Raw genomic sequence first — 17,155 nt, forward strand, 5'->3', positions numbered from 1 at the left:
ACAAAAGTGCTGTTTCAAGCCAAGACCAATAAAAAAAAAATACAATTTACAATTTAAGCTTTAATGCTGTTTTAGATGTAACCATGGCAGACCAACGTAGAAGCTATTCCAAATTTAAGCATCATAGACCAATGAAAATGTCGTTTTGAACTTAAGCTTGACAGACTAACGAAAATATCGTTTCTAACTTAAGTGTGGCAGGTCAATGATACTGCTGTTTGAAACTTAAGCGTGACAAATCAACATAAAAGCTATTTAAAACTTAACTGTGATAGACCAGCGAAAATGCTATTACAAACATAATCATGAAAGACCGGTTGATGGACAAAACCTCTTGTGGAAAACTTGGACGCATTTAAACTAAGATACGTCAATTCAATCCACGTTTTACTGATAATAATGCCATTCTAAAATATGACAAATCGACAAACGAACCAATGAACTCTCCTATACATGATCGTTTCTCGAAAGAACACATTAAAGATCAACTTTTTATTTTGATCTGATTTGAATATCAAATTTCACTGTTTCAATTGATAACTGTTTGGAATTGAAACCGAATTTAATCACTTCATTCAAGATTGTTTTAATATTTTATATTAAAAAATACATTGAACAAACTTATTTACGATGATTTCATTATGTAAATTTTCATATTTCTATCTCTAATATCTCTTCTTCTCTTCTTTATCTATCTTTTCTTTCTTTCTTTCTATCTATCTTTTCTTTCTTTCTTTCTATCTATCTATCTATCTATCTCTCTCTCTCTATATATATATATATATATATATCTTCTATTCTTCTATCTATCTATTCTATCTGCCTTCTATCTTCTCTTCTATCTTCATCTCTCTCTCTCTCTCTCTCTCTCTCTATATATATATATATATATATATATATATATATAAAATGAACTCATTTTTTCCACTCTGATTTTGACCTTCATAGGATTAAAAATCAAGACATTCCATGCAAATGTAATACGCACAAACAATATCTTAGGTGTGTTATAGGCATATTAAATTTCCACTTCCTCGATAAATTCCTCCTATAACCGCTACCACTTAACACCGTTGGGGGGTCGTTAACAAGGAACAGTTACGAAGGAACATCGGTTTGAGTTTCCTTTACTTCATATGTTAAAAAACTTGGAATTAACCGAATCGAAGGGTTAGTTCGTAATTGAAAAAACGCTTAGTCATGCCACGTGATCTGACGTCAGCAAGCTGTAATGGCTAAGTCTGTATACAAAAAAATTCTTATCGGTAAAGATGCGAGTATCATACAAATTATATGATTAACTTACGCGTTATGAAAACGTTACCAAAGTTATTAGCGGCTTAAAAATAGTATAATACGAGAGTTAAACAATACATGACAAGCGAAAATGTCAAGTACAAAAAAAAAAAAAAAAAAAAAAAATACTTAAAACCCAGGTAACCCAGGATTGAATGAGATACATGCAAATGTATGCTAGCAGAATACACCGGCGTTTGGGATTGAATGAGATAGATGCAAATATATACTAGCAGAATACCTGGCGTTGTCTGGGATTGAATGAGATTGATTGAAATATATACTAGCAGAATTCCTTGCGTCGCCCAGGATTTAAGGAGATGGATGGAGATATATACTAGCAGAATACCCGGCGTGGCCCTGGATTTAATAATGTTGGTTAGAATATATACTAGCAAAATACCCGGCATCGCTTAGGATTGAATGAGATATGTGGAAATATACCCTGCATCGCTCTAGATTGAATAAGATAGGTGGAAATATATAGAAGCAGAATACCAGGCATTGCTCGAGATTTTATAAGGCAGGTTCAAATAAATACTAACAGAATACCTGGCATCGCCCGGTATTGAATAAGATAGGTACAAATACAGAATAGACCAATACTTGGCATCGCTCGGAATTGTGTAAGATGGCTGCACATATACACTAGCAGAATACCTGGCATTGCTCAAGATTGAATGAGATAGGTGAGAAAATATACTAGCAATATCCCCGGCGTCGCCCAGGATTGAAGGATATTGAAGGAAATATCTATTAGCAGAATTCCTGGCGTTGAAGATAGAAATAAAAACACATGCATTGTTATGTTTTGTTTATTAGCTCTATTTTATACGCATGAGCTGAATCTTGTTCATGGTGAGAAAGAGGATTAAACCTCGTTTCTATTTCTAGAGAGACACCATAGAAGTGTTCTAATAAAGGGAGATAACTTATAACTGTCATGAGACTATGGTTCTCTGGGTGATCCTTTTTTTTTTTTTTTTTGGTAAACTAATGTTATTAATAGAAAAACAGAAGGTATTAACTGAAGTTTATATCTTCCAGTAGAACTGTGGCTGTAAAACATTTACAGAGGACAAAGAAGGTATTGAAAAGGTTGCTTATATGTAACCTCTCTTAGCCTGGTGCCATCATGTGTCAGACTACTTGTACCAACTTGTTTTTTGTCAGGTGGGGGGGGTAGTGAAGGCGTGAACAACCAAATAGATATTAAAGCTGACTATGTAATTGGCTTAGCTGTAGGATCTACTGCATTCATTTATCCACTAATTCTGTTAAGGAATAGTATTAATCTCTAAGAGCCTCCACCAGCTATTGATGAAATAGCAATTTCTCTTAAATCGTTTGTGTTTGGCATTAATTAATTAAAAAAATGAAAGATGTTATTGTTCAATCTTGAAATAGGCCAGATCCTGGATTTTCTGAAAGTTTGACCCTCAGACCATTTTTGTGACGGGTCAGATCATTTTGCAACAGATTGATCATTGGGTCATTTTGCAGCAGGCTAGTTTTGGGGCTATTATGGAACCAGCTGGCAATTGTGATATTTTGTGGTCAGGCTATTTTGCAACTAATTGACTGTTGGGTGATCATCGAGCCATTTTGTGATCAGCTGTTGTATGATGAGCTGCTTATTAGGCAATCGTTCGATACGCTGACCATTGGCTAGTTTATGATGGATTACATAGTCATTTAGAAAATGTTCGACTATCTACTATGTAATCATTGAGTTGAGAGATAAACAAGGGTCTAGCACGACAAAACTGAAATTTAGATATCTGGACATATACAGTGAAGCATCTCTTTCATTTTCTAGGTGTATATAAGATGAAAGAAGTTAATTGAGAATCAACTCAACCGCATGTTTACCCTAATCTGTGGTTGTCATGAATCTGTGGTGTGTTCGATTTTATGACAGACTAACTAGATCTGCTGATGAACATTCTATATACATTTTCTATTTTTTTTTTTTCTATTCACTTTTTTTTTATTTTCACTTATTTTTACAAACTCCTTCATTCTCTCTCTCAATTTATCTATCTCCTTTTCTCTCTCTCCTTTTTGTCTCTCCCTCTTTCTCACTCTCACTTCCTCCCTTTTTCTCTTCCTCTTTCTTTTTTTCTCACCCTACCTTTCATTCTCTCTTCCTTTCTCTTCTTCTTTTCTTTTTTTCTGTCTCTCCCCCTAGTTCCTTCATCTTTTTTTCTCCTTATCGCTCTCTCCATCTTACACTTTGTCTCTCTCCTTTCGTCTTTGTCTTTCTCTTCTCCCTATGTTCTTCACCTACCCCCTCTATCCTTTCTTCTCTCTCCCCTCCTCCTCCTCCTCCTCTAAAATGTCCATGTGCTTCATGACGTCACCATTTTATGCTCACTTACAGGCCGGCGTGCATCGCGACATTATCATCTCTCGCCGTTTTTACCTTCTCTTCCTCCTCCCCTGTAGTAGCAACTGAGCCGGACGTGTGGCTAGCAAAGGTGACACACGCACTCACACACACATATATACACTACAATGGAATCCGACTACAAAATATTTAGGCACACGTAAGAAAAACAATTCTTCTACCGGTGCTGCTGGTGGAGATCCATACCAAATACCACACAACTGAACTTAAAAAAAAAAAAAAAAATAATAATAATAATAATAATATCAGCTTCCGAAAATCAACTTTGAAATCCTAATCTTTGAAAAGTCGCTATTCTTCTTTGCAATATCTTTTACTTTCATTTTCAAATTTGATTCACTCACTACTCGCGCCGTGTGCGATCAATGAATGAAGAACGCGTTTTTTTTTGTTGTTGTTGTTTTTGTTTTTCATTCACAAATTTTTATTCGGTTCACATATTAAGAAATGTTGTATTTACAAATTGATGATGCAAATCTGATTAGCATAACCAGGAATATAATTTAATTCATTAATTTTGAATTTCTGAAATCTTGATTTTATTGTTGGTATTATTTTTCCTTGCGCGTTTGATTTGCCGCAGTCGGTATAGAAAGTATATTTACCCTTTTTAGCCAGCAGTGTATTTAAAAAAAAAAAGAAGAAAAGAAAAAAGAAAATTGGTGTTGCACTGTTGCTGCATGTATTATTGAATTTTAAAAATTAATATTTGCATCAATTTTTTCTTTTTTGCTTCTCCTTCGAATCGTCTCGCCAATTTTTAACTTTACATATTCAAAAATTAATTTTGAATAAATTATATAACACTTTATTATATTTCAAAGCGTATCGTTTTGCGTCAATATATATATATATATATATATATATATATATATATATATAGTACTAAAATTATTATTTATAAAAAAAAAAAAAAAAAAAAAACATGCTTGGACTAGGAGCAAGGTGAAGTATGTGTTCTGATATTGAACTTCGTATTTTCTGTCCTTCTATATAGAGAGAATTTTCAGTTTTGCTCCAATCCAGAGTGCTCCTACTGCTCCTTTGAGAGAGTTGGATTTTCCACACATTAAAAAAAAACATACCTTATGTCTCTGGGCTCGGGGGGTGAGGGAGTAAGTAAAGAACAAGTAGTCAATTTTCTTCAGTACCCCAACTTTTCTTTTTATAAGAAATTTATAGAAATAAAGTGTTTAAGCACGCACTTTATTTCCGATCTCCGCAGTAATACTGTACTGCGGAATGCGGCGCAGTTACGAAAAAAAAGTAAATTCACCACTTGAGAAGAGGAGTATTTCTGAAATAAATTAAGAATGACAAAAACAAACCAAATTTGATACTTTTATTTAAAATTAACAAAATCTTGATAATATTTCCGTTTTAGAGGGATAATTAAAAGTTCAATTATCACGATGTTTTGGCATTTAATTTTAATAATGTTTAAAAATTCAAAACTAATAAAGTAAGAAATAAATGGAACTATTAAAAGAACATTTTTTTTTTAAATATTCAAGTAAAAACTTAATTAATCCGTAGTAAAGTAGCTAAACTTTGTCGCTTACAATAATCATGTATTCAATTGTAAATAAGTGTATTCTTTCGAACATAATTTTATATTATTGATTTATTTTTTTTCTCTTGAAAAAAAAAAAAAAATCGACTCCTGCTCACCCGGCGTTACCTGGTAGTTATTTTTTACGTTCATGTTTTTCCTATTTTACCAAATTATTAATTTTTAAAAAGAGTTTTGAAAGTTAAGTTTTATTATTACGGTATCGTTTGGTCATTAAATTATTAATTGAATCAACTTCTTATAAAACGATAACTAATTGTTGTTATAGTAATATTTTAATCTCTATCTTTAAAATTACTGGATGTAAAAAGTTTCCAAAGCTTAATCTTTTAATACATGAGTTGCTAATAATTTTAAAGTTTAAAGGCTTCCAAATTCCGGAGGGTCACGAAGTAATTCATTTATTTATTTTTTCTAACTATTAAAAAAAAAAAAAAAAAAAGATTATGCCTAACTTGTTTATGAAGAAACCAAAATGTATTCTAGTGGAGTTAATTTTCTGAACGTGTTGCCTCAGAACTGTGTGAATGCAAGAAGAACATGTCATATTTTCGGAGTTCTGCATTAATTGTCTAACTATCGTGATAGAAGTAGCTTAGCTTAACGTTTTTTATGATCATGATTTAAAAATAATAAAATAAAAATTAAAAAAAAAAACTCGCTGTGTTTTCTGTTATTGGGTTTGGATTTCCAAAAATAATCGATTTAAAGACTAATATGTAAGTTATGTGGAGACGAGAAGCACGCATACAGATATACGAGTAGTGGTCACGAATGAATGTTTTCTCATTTAACGCCGTTCTGAAGACGTGCAACAGTAACACTAGGATAACGGTAGGAACGATAACGGTGTTAGTGTGACTCATTCGATGAAATCGTGAAGCAGTTTGAAAATATTAAAAAAAAAAAATGACGACGCATTAATATTTCGTTTCTTCCTACGTCTTTTAAAAAAGTTTGGGATTTTAACGAAACAAACATTTGCATCTTCTTTCTAATAGAAAAGAAACTATATATATATATATATATATATATATATATATATATATATATATATATATTATTCATTAAAATTTGAGAAGAAAAAACACAACCCACAAAATTAGTCTAATAAGAAAAAAAAAAAAATCAGCTTATACAGTTGCGATATTTTTTTAATTAATAAAATAAATCGCCAGCATTTCTACTTATTTCTACCCTCCATACTACAGACATTTGCCGGCTTGTAAGCCTTTGGAACAAGTCTGGGTTTATTGTTTGGTGCTTAAAGTTAATATTTTGTTACATGAAAATAATTCAAGCCGCATCATACCTGTTTACCCACCCACACAGGAACTGACCATTTTCAGTTAATTAGCATTCGCGAATAACTGACCAATAGCAACGCTCTAAACACTTAATTTAAGCACTGAACCAGGGAAAACTGATCTACATTGATTTGTTTTAGTTGGGTGGATTTTTTTTTTTTTTTAGCATGCTTATCCGTATTGATTAAGAACACAATTGAGTGAATGTCAACATTTCACATCTGAAACTCGTTTTCCTTTTTGTTTAATTAAAAAAAATATTTTTTAACTTTTTGCTATTACTTTTTTTTTTTTTTACCTGCTATTAACTTGATTTTTAGTTCCAATTTCCTAAGGTGGTTTGGTTTAATTGTTTTATCCTTCTCGTTTAAAGAAAATAAAATATACTATATTCTTTGTATCTCTTAAAAAAAAAATATACCAAGCAATATACATGAAATAAAACATTATTTCATTTATACCACGTCCCCGATAAAACAAAACACGGGTTTGTATTACTGTACACATAGATTCGAAAAAGTTGTCAAAAAACAAATATATATCAAAACAAAAAAAAAAAACTGCTATCCACAGACCTAACTCCTCCCCCTCTCTTGTTACACGCACACACAATTTTAACACGCATTCATTTCCTCATTTGAAAATCCTTCGTTTAAAACAGCAACAATGCTTCCCATAAGATGGATTTTTTTTGTTAAACGAGAAAAGGGTTCTGTTTCCAATGCAGACTCAGTCAACAACAAGTGCGAATAATGTCTCTTCTTAAAAATGCTTCGTCTTTTTTGCTTCAATAATCGGAAAAAGGAGCCCGATAAGTCCTCTTATTACCACTTGCTTTCGAACGGATAACAATTGACATTTCTTTAACGCATCATTAGTTGTTGAACTCAAAAAGTTTTGATGAAAATTATTTTTTTTAAGTTTAAATCAAGACAGTTTAAAAGTGCGAAAAACCAAAAGAGAAACATTTCGAAATAACTGTTTTTATCCCCCCCCAAAAAAAAAAACTTTTGAAACCGACAGGACCATGCAGCTGTTAAGATTTTTTGGATTTTGTATGAGGTTTGTATATTTATTATTTAAAAAAAAAAAAAAATACTTTTGCATTCTGATCCAGAATATCGTATTTTAGAGACAAAAATGAATTTCCCCACCCCGGTTCATACGTCAGAACTAACCGGACTGACCATTATTGTTCCGGAATTATATTCCAAATAGTTGACACGAAATGTTGGAAAACAAAAAAATCGCAATATTTTTCCCTCGATTATTATTGGCAAGTTGATATTTTCGCAGATGAGCTCACATGACTGCTCAGATTGGCTCGATAAAATGTAAATATATTATCAACAACAACAATAATAATAAAATAAACCTTTTCCGTTTCAGGATCCCGAATTTAATTTAGTGTGGTCATCTTTCAGATTTGTTACTTATATCGAATTTTCCTGAATCAATATGAGCAACCTTGGGGACTGATCTCCAGAAATATAATAGGGGGGGGGGGGGGGCTTTAAAGAAATAAGGTTTTACTTTTTAGACTTTTTAATTCGTTTTTTTTTTTTTTTTTTTTTTTTTTTTTTTTTCGGGACATTTTCTAACTAGTCAGCGTTTTAGAGCGGTTAATCTTAAAAATAATAATAATAATAATAATAAATAAAAAATCGTGGCGCAGCAGGTGCACTTTAACTTGTCGGGAGTATTTTTTTTTTTTCCTTATTTGGAAGAGTTATACTAGCGAAAAAGGAAGATAATTTTCAAAATTCATTCTTGTTTTCTAAACAAACCTTTTCTGGTAATTAAAAACATGAAAAAAGAGAGCCTGTTTCCTCCGTTTGACTATAGGTGGCGTTACTGTCTGTCCACCCAGTTACGGAAGCACAACATGTATATAATGGCACCCTTGAAATAAAAATAAATGTTTTTGTTATATTTTAATTTTAAACATTTTTTTTTTTTTTTTTTTTTTTTTTTGCAAACATATTTAAGTTTTATTTTTCCAAACATTTGCGTTTTGTTGCTGGTTTATTTTCAAACATTTACGTTTTTTGTTTTACTTTTTTTTTTTTTTTTTTGCGAGCATAAACTGAATGTTTTTGCTATATTTTTCTTTTATGGGTACAACCGTTTTTCCGCGAGTATTTTTTACGCTCTTATAATAATAAAAAAATCAACGTTTTTTCTTTTATCTTTTTTTTATGGATCACCCCTTTTTTTTCTTAATTTTTCTTCACTTATTTTACCTTTTCTGCGAGTATATATATATATATATATATATATATATATATATATATATATATATATATATTTGAAAAAGGATATTGTAAAACCCGAATCTTACTTGAAACTACTATTAAAAAATAGCGCGGTACAATAAGTGCATAAGCAAACTTTTCAAAAAGAAAAATATTTAGTTTATGCCTGAAAAAAAAAAAAAAAAAAACGTAAATGTTTGAAAATAAACCAGCAACAAAACGTAAATATTTGGAAAAATAAAACTTAAATATGTTTCAAACACAAAAAAAACAAAACAACGTAAATATGTTTGCAAAACAAAAAAAACAAATAATGTTTAAAATTAAAATATAACAATAACATTTATTTTTATTTTCAAGGGTGCCATTATATACATTTTGTGCTTCCGTAACTGGATGGACAGACAGTAACGCCACCTATAGTTAAACGGAGGAAACAGGATCTCTTTCTTCACGATTACCAAACATGTTCAATAAAGTAACAAAGTATTACAGCAGGAAACATTAAATAACGAAGTTGAATTAAATTGAAATTGTTAACAATTTAGAAACAATATTTAAAAAATATATATATTTAAATAAAATGTAACATTCTAAATTTCAAAATAAATATTTTTTATAATGCACAAATAAAATATAACATTCCATTTAGAATATATTGAAATAAATGTATTTAGATAACTTTTTAAAAAATTCTTTAATTAAATGAAATAAGTTTTAAGAACTGTAACACTCATTTTGGATTGTCTTCCCTTTCTGCTAGTATAACTCAATTGTGAAGGGGGATAAATTTTATGGTGCTCGGTAGAAATGGCACCGGTAAAAATGGCACCGGTAAAAATGGCACAAGTGAATAACTAGGTAAAAATGGCACCAAAAGGTGCTACCGAAGCTATGGGGTCCCAAATTCTAACCTCATTTTGGGTTTTGTAAAAGTTCCTATTTTCTTGCCGTCAACGAGGGCAGAGTTAGACACAAGGTCGATTTTTAATATCCAGCCCCCCCCCCAAAAAAAAGAAGGGGCAGTTTTCATCGATTACAATTACCTCAGTTTATCTAAAGGTTCTTATTTAATTGCACCTCGCTAGGGCAAAGTTAGACACAAGGTTGGTTTTAAATCTGGGGAATATCCAGCTCCCCAAAAAGGGGCATTTTCGATCGGAACAAAAAATTACAATTACCTCAGTTTAGAAGCATTGTTTACTAAAGGTTCTTAATCAATTGCACCCCGCGAGGGCAAAGTTAGACACAATGTCGGTTTTTAATCTGGTGACTATCTAGCTCCCCAAAATGGGGTACTTAGGACTAATGAATCGCAACTTATCAAGGATAAAACACACTCGAGGATAAGGGTTAATGTGGAAGTTTTCAATTACACTAAACAAAATGCATCTTTTCTGGACAAGTTGTAGTTGTATTTTTGGGTTCTTTTTTCATAATGAATCGCTAGTTATCAAGGATAAAACACACACGGGGATAAGTTTTTTTCCCTAAAACAAAACAAAATAAAAATGATCCAGAAAAGATGCACCTTGTTTAGTGTAATTAAAAGCTCCCTGGTTGACACTTATCCTCGACTGGCTTTTATCTTTGATAAAAGAAAAAAACTAATTTTGGTGCACTCTAAATTTATTTTATCATTGAATGTATTTTATCGTTGATAAGTTGGGCTTTGCCATTTTTTCTTATTTATCCAAAACTGCTATTATTGAATAAATATTGAACTCTGGAATGTTTCTGTTGAACTCGAGAATCTGCACAGAATTTCTGTCGGAGGTTGCATCGACTGATACGTTAACAAAGTGTAGTATCACTTCTGATGCTACACTCCACCTATTATCTCCCCGTTCAATGAAGAATTAATAAATCCTTTCAGACTGAGACAATTTTAATTTTTGTTCTGATCCAGAGTTCCTCTTGTAGGAGAGCTGGATATTGCCCACATAAAAAAAACGACCTTGTGTCTAACTTTGCCCTCTTGGGGAAGCAAGTAAATAGGAATACTCAAGATGAGAATAGTAGTCCAAAGCTGGAATGGGAACAGTAACACAAAATTATCAAAGCTAAACTGTATCAATGTTGTTAATTACCAAAAATAGTTTTATTGCCTTATTAACAAATTCAACAGACACATAAACTAAAGTGAAAGATAACACGTGTTGTCGCGTATACGTGCGAAAAGGTTTTATGACCAATTCATCTCACAGTTTCATGCGAAACCGTTCTGGGGGACATTTCTGGGGTCAATCGGTCACTGAGTATATTTCTGACATAAAATTATAAACTGATTCCAATATAAATAACAGCTTACTGACCAAATATGACAGAGTTCAGTTTTGACTCACTAAAATAGGTACTTATACATGTTTGACACCCCGAGAGTACAAACAACGTTGAAATAATAACTATTTAGAAAGCCATTCTTAACATGGAGGTGGGGTGAACTATTTTGCACTTTCACCTAACAATTTAATGAAATAAAAGTAACATTATTTTTTTTAAGTTCATATTTCTTTCGGTATCAAACATCCATAAGTACAATACGTTCGTTTGTTTACAAAATAAAAAAAAGTTTATTTCCGCACCAAGGGGAGAGGTCATTGAATATTTAGGCTGTGAGCTATAAGACTCAACGCACAAGTACTTAATTTTAAAGTATAAAAATGTATCGAACTATAATTTTAAAGTTTTGATATTTCTTTTTAATGAGTGATTCATAATTGAAAAAAAATATGCTAAAAACATTTATAGATTGTTTTTAGTATTTTTTTTTTTTTGGTTTTTACATTAAGGTTGTATAAAATGTATCAAAATATAATTTTAATTCATCAATGTAGTAATTTAAAAAAACATGAAATATTTATGAAGAAACTTCTTTATATTTGAGTTTCATAAAGGGGTCGATAACTCGTCTCCATTGTCGACATGTTGCAATGCAGGAGTTCCATAAAAAAGAAACAACACCAAGTGTACATAAATTACGAGGAACGAATAACATAATGTTGATTTCTGATTTCAATATCAGAAGCCGTCATCAAATGGACTGTTCCTCGCTATAATTGTTTATGCCTAAGTTATTTTGTTTGTATTTTTGAAAAATATATAAACTGCTTATTTTTATTTTATTTTTACTTTTAGCATATCTTGCGTTTGGTAGCATTTTATTTGTTGTATATTTTACTTTTTCATTTTGTTGTCTATAGTAATAAATGTTCGATAATTTTTATTTTTAAGGCATTTATTAGTATAGACATCGAATCGAATATATGGTAAAGAAACAAATAAATAGAAGTAACTAATTAAAATAAAAGGAACTTGTTTGTAAATAAGGGAGATTTTTAAAATTTATTTCTGCCCAGTGTTCAACTTATAATAGGGGAGAAGAGGTGAATGAATTACCACACAGATGAAAAAAGTTATTTCTGACACCTGTGACGCAATAGCACTTTGGGAAATCTCAAAAACGAGATTCGCATTTAGGATCTATTTAAATTTGACAAACTTCTCATTATTTTCTGTAACACCGGTGACGTCGCAGTACATGACCTAACTTTTGGAAAACTCAAAACGAGGGTAAAATTTGAGACTAAATCGGTCGTCGAGCACCCTTTTTAATTCGACAAATTTCGCACGTTTTCCCATTTTATTGTTCTCGTTTTGTCATTTTTCTCATTAATCCATTACGTGCCATTTTTACCGGTGCCATTTTTACCGGTGCCATTTTTACCTATTTATTCACTTGTGCCATTTTTACCGGTGCCATTTTTACCAGTGCCATTTTTACCGGTGCCATTTTTACCTAAATTCAAATTTTATACATTTTTTTTTTTAGGGAGGGTTCCCATCCCACTTAGGTCCCAGTGGCAAACCCACACCCTCTCTAAAAAAAACCTTCTCTCTCAGTGGAGGAAAAATCCTTTACGATGAGACAATTTTTATTTTTGTTCCTTTTCTAGATAGGATTTTCATTAGGTACCTCTAAAACAATGTGAAAAAAAGAAAAGAAAACCCGATTCCGTGACGTCAGATTGTGTTAACTATACGAACTATGGAAAAGCAGAAGCGACTTAATGATTTTTTTAAAACCTTTATCTTCTTCAAACTGCAATTAATAATTAATCTTTGTTATAAGTTTGTTAGGTTTTAAGATTTGCATAGTTTAATGATTAATAATATAAACATTTGTATATTAAATAGGAAATACGGTTTTACTGAATGAGGTTAACTACGGCTTCCATATTTTGTTCGGTAAAAAGAGACAAACAATATGGGGGGGGGGCTAAAATCCTTAATATTTGTGCAATAATATTTTCAAATCGGTTTTAATCTGGAGATAAAATAGCTGACATGCTTATACTAAACCTTAATATTGAAAAAAAAATTAAACACAATTAAAGATTTATGCTGTAACGGAACATTTTGAAATAATGGAGTTTTAATCGTTTTAATCTTTTAAAAATTAATGTTTACGAAGTTTCTTTTTCTTGGCAATTCAACTGATTATACTATATATTAATTAAAAAAACGCTATTTAAAAATAAACATTAAGTTTATATCATTTTTTAATTGCAACTTCAAGGTAAATTTAAAAAAAAAGAAATGTTTTACTTATCTTATGTTTCATAATAAATAGAAATTTCGATAGATTTAAATATATTTTGTTCAAATTTTGAATAAATAAATATTGGGGGGGGGCACGTATTAAAAAATAGTTCCCCTTGTATATTTTACGGAAACTGCATTTTATATGTAATTTCATTCTAAAATGTATAAGTATAAAAAATTTCACGAAAATCTGACCATTAGTTGATTTTTGCTAGATTTATTAAGGTACTAGTGCACTTATTGATCCGTGCTGAAATAATAACGTTATTTAAAAAAGCCATTCTTAACATGGGGAAGTGAGGGTGTTTTGTAACTATTCCATACTTTAACCTTACAATTGAATAAAAAAAAAACGGTGCTTCTACACTTTATTGCTGAAATTGGAGACGCCATTTTATTCCACGCATCTACTGTCCAAATACAAGGGAGATACCATTATTTTAAACTATGGCCGAAGCATGAAATAAATAACAAAAAAATTAAAGTGGAGAACGATTACTTCCGGAAAGGGAAAGAATAAATTAACCTAAAAAATTAACATTTATTACTTCCAGAAACGTGGTAAAACCGACATTACTGGAGAAAATGAATCTTGACAATATTACGCAAGAAGACTTTTTTTTCTTTTTTTTTTTACAGATAATAACATCAGGATGATAGACTTTCTGCATGTTTACAATTATTTATCTGTTCGAAAAAAAAAAGCAAAAAACAAAAAAAAAAACTATATTATAAAATCCAATGTTGCTTTCATTACAAAATTATTTTATTAAAATTATATTTTCAATGTTTTTACAATTATATTTCGATTCTCAGTAAAAAACAAACAAACAAACAAACAAAAAAAACAGGGTTTGTATTACTGTACACATAGATTCGAAAAAGTTGTCAAAAAACAAATATATAACAAATAAATGTTATCAAAGGCAAGATAAGTTACTTTTCTACCAAACTGGATACATTTTCGTGTTTTTATTCAATTTAACATGTTTATTCAGCTCGAAAAGCATACAGTGTTTACCGATGTATTGGAAAATTCAAAATGGCGGCCAACTCTCTCTTTAACACGGTAAGTTCGGAAAAAGGTGTAATAAATAATAAACTCGACAAAATACTGTTAGAAATTCGCTCAATATATGTTACCGTGACATAACTTGACATATATTCGGTGGTTTTTTAATAGTATTTTGTCTAGTTTATTATTTATAACACTTTTTCCCGAACTTACCGTGTTAAAGAGAGAGTTGGCCGCCATTTTGAATTTTCCAATACATCGGTAAACACTGTATGCTTTTCGAGCTGAATAAACATGTTAAATTGAATAAAAACACAAAAATTATATCCAGTTTGGTAGAAAAGTAAGTTATTTTGCCTTTGATAACATTTATTTGTTATATATTTGTTTTTTGACAACTTTTTCGAATCTATGTGTACAGTAATACAAACCCTGGCAGCCGACTGTCTCTCGGAGAGGGTACGTTTGGGAAAAGGTATTATAAATAATAAACTAGACAAAATACTGTTAGAAAACAACCGAATACATGTCAACTTATGTCACGGTAACATATATTGAGCGAATTTCTAACAGTATTTTGTCTAGTTTATTATTTATAATACCTTTTCCCAAACGTACCCTCTCCGAGAGACAGTCGGCTGCCATTTTGAATTTTCCAATACATCGGTAAACATTGCATGTTTTTCGAGCTGAATAAACATGTTACACTGAATAAAAACACGTGAATTATATCCAGTTAGGTAGAAAAGTAACTTATCTTGCCTTTGATAACATTTATTTGTTCTATATTTGTTTTTTGACAACTTTTTCGAATCTATGTGTACAGTAATACAAACCCGTTTTTTCCATAGTTCTTTCCGAAAGTTTTAGCTTTTTGTTATTTATTTCATGCTTCGACCATAGTTTAAAATAATGGTGTCTCCCTTAAGTGCTTGAAATAAAATGTCGTCTCCAATTTCGACAATAAAGTGTAGAAGCACCAAAAAACATATCATAAAACTTTAATTAAACTGGGAAATACGATTAAAACAAAATAGCGCGGATCAGTAAGTGCACTAGCACCCTTATTAAACACGGGTATGTTTTCACGTTCGAAATGCTTACTGCATGGGAACGTTATTTTAAAGCGCTAATTATGTAAACACTATTTTCATCTCGCATTTTCATTATTTTCGTACGATGAAAAAATTTTTAAAAACTTATTACTAGTTTATTCTGCCTATCTTCTTTTCAATGGTACAAAAGTTATATTGATAATATTAAGTTACATTGAATAAAAAACAAAACGTCTTCCTCGTGTTTAAGCTGACTTTCTGAATAATGTTATTATTTTAGCACTGTTCATATTCTGCATATAAGGATGCATATTTACACCCACCCACGAAAAAAAAAAAAAAAAAAAAAACGTAATTCTTGAAGAATATATTGTTTGTTTCCCGTGAAATAAGGAATTTCAGTTACACCAGCTATAAAAGTGTCCTTTTTACAACGAAATGAAATCTCTCTCTCTCTCTCTCTCTCTCTCTCTCTCTCTCTCTCTCCAGTGATATATTTTTGGTACTCCTTGGGCGTTGAGTTCCATGTCGACCAGTAGAAAAATTTAATGAGTAAATGTTTACTCTAACTACAACAGAACACCGACCAATAAAATTTGTGTTACGTAGTTTTTGATGCTTTTTTAATTGATCTAAAAAATTAGTTTTCACGAGCGGTCTACAAAAGCATTTTTAATTTTTTTTGGATGGTCAATTATAAAACTCGTACAATATCTAACAGGTGCTTTCTGCCGTTTAATTTACCGTTTTTCCGTAAGTAACGCGCCGACATACACCGAGCAGAAGAACTGTTTAATTTTTCACAAAAATTCTGTTTACATTGGGGAGTAGGGCGATGGAGTTCTTGTGCTCGGTGTATGTCGGCGCGTTCGCGTTACTTACGGAAAAACGGTAAATTAAATTGCAGAAGCACCTGTTAAATATCGTACGAGTTTTATAATTGACCCCCCCTCCCAAAAAATAAAAAAAACGGAAAATAAAAATGCTTTTGTAGACCGCTCGTGAAAACTTAATTTTTTAGATCAATTAAAAAAGCATAAAAAACTACGTAACACAGAAAAATGAACCACATTTTGTTTTTGAAAACTTTCTTGTTATTTTAAATGTCTGCTAAAAAATTCTTTCGCGAATGTGACAAGTCACCTTACTACGCGCGTCCATGCGCGAACGCATCATGTAAGAATAGCATAAACAATGGCGATGAAAAGTAGTGCGAGGGTTCAGGGTTAATACCATGCAAACGGTAAATTTGAGACGTGTTTGAATATCAGATTCGTTGTCAGCTACCCCGAAAACCTTTAAGAAAAACAAATTTTATTGGTCACTGTTCTACTGTAGTTAAAGTAAACATTTACCTATTAATTTTTCTGCTGGTCGCCATGGAACTCAACGCCCAAGGAGTACCTATTTATTTATTTATTTATTTATTTATTTTTTAATAAGCCCTCTCTAAATGTGGTTATCGAAAATTTGCAGGTAAAATTAAGGCACTTCTGCATTTTGGCTTTCTTTGGTTTAATCTTTAATTAATCGTTCGACTGATGACAAGTGGCGACGATACGATCACAATATTTACGGAACTTTTGCAAAAGTTTTCCGAAAATCAAAACAAAAACATTAATACAGTAACACAGAAAAC

General features: G+C 31.1%; 1 protein-coding gene across 1 annotated transcript in view; it reads left to right on the forward strand.

The window, feature by feature from the left end:
• Positions 1–7,188: 7,188 nt before the first annotated feature.
• LOC145242406 (LIM domain kinase 1-like) overlaps positions 7,189–17,155 on the forward strand; it is a 339,107-nt gene continuing 329,140 nt past the window's right edge. The window contains exon 1 of the mRNA XM_080105436.1: positions 7,189–7,648. Within this exon, the coding sequence (XP_079961562.1) occupies positions 7,614–7,648 (35 nt within the window). The 5' untranslated portion in view covers positions 7,189–7,613. The remainder of the gene's footprint in view (positions 7,649–17,155) is intronic.

This window comes from Euprymna scolopes, chromosome 21 (genome assembly GCF_053919585.1).
Source record: "Euprymna scolopes isolate OS-2025 chromosome 21, ASM5391958v1, whole genome shotgun sequence".
Classification (NCBI taxonomy): Eukaryota; Metazoa; Mollusca; class Cephalopoda; order Sepiida; family Sepiolidae; genus Euprymna; species Euprymna scolopes.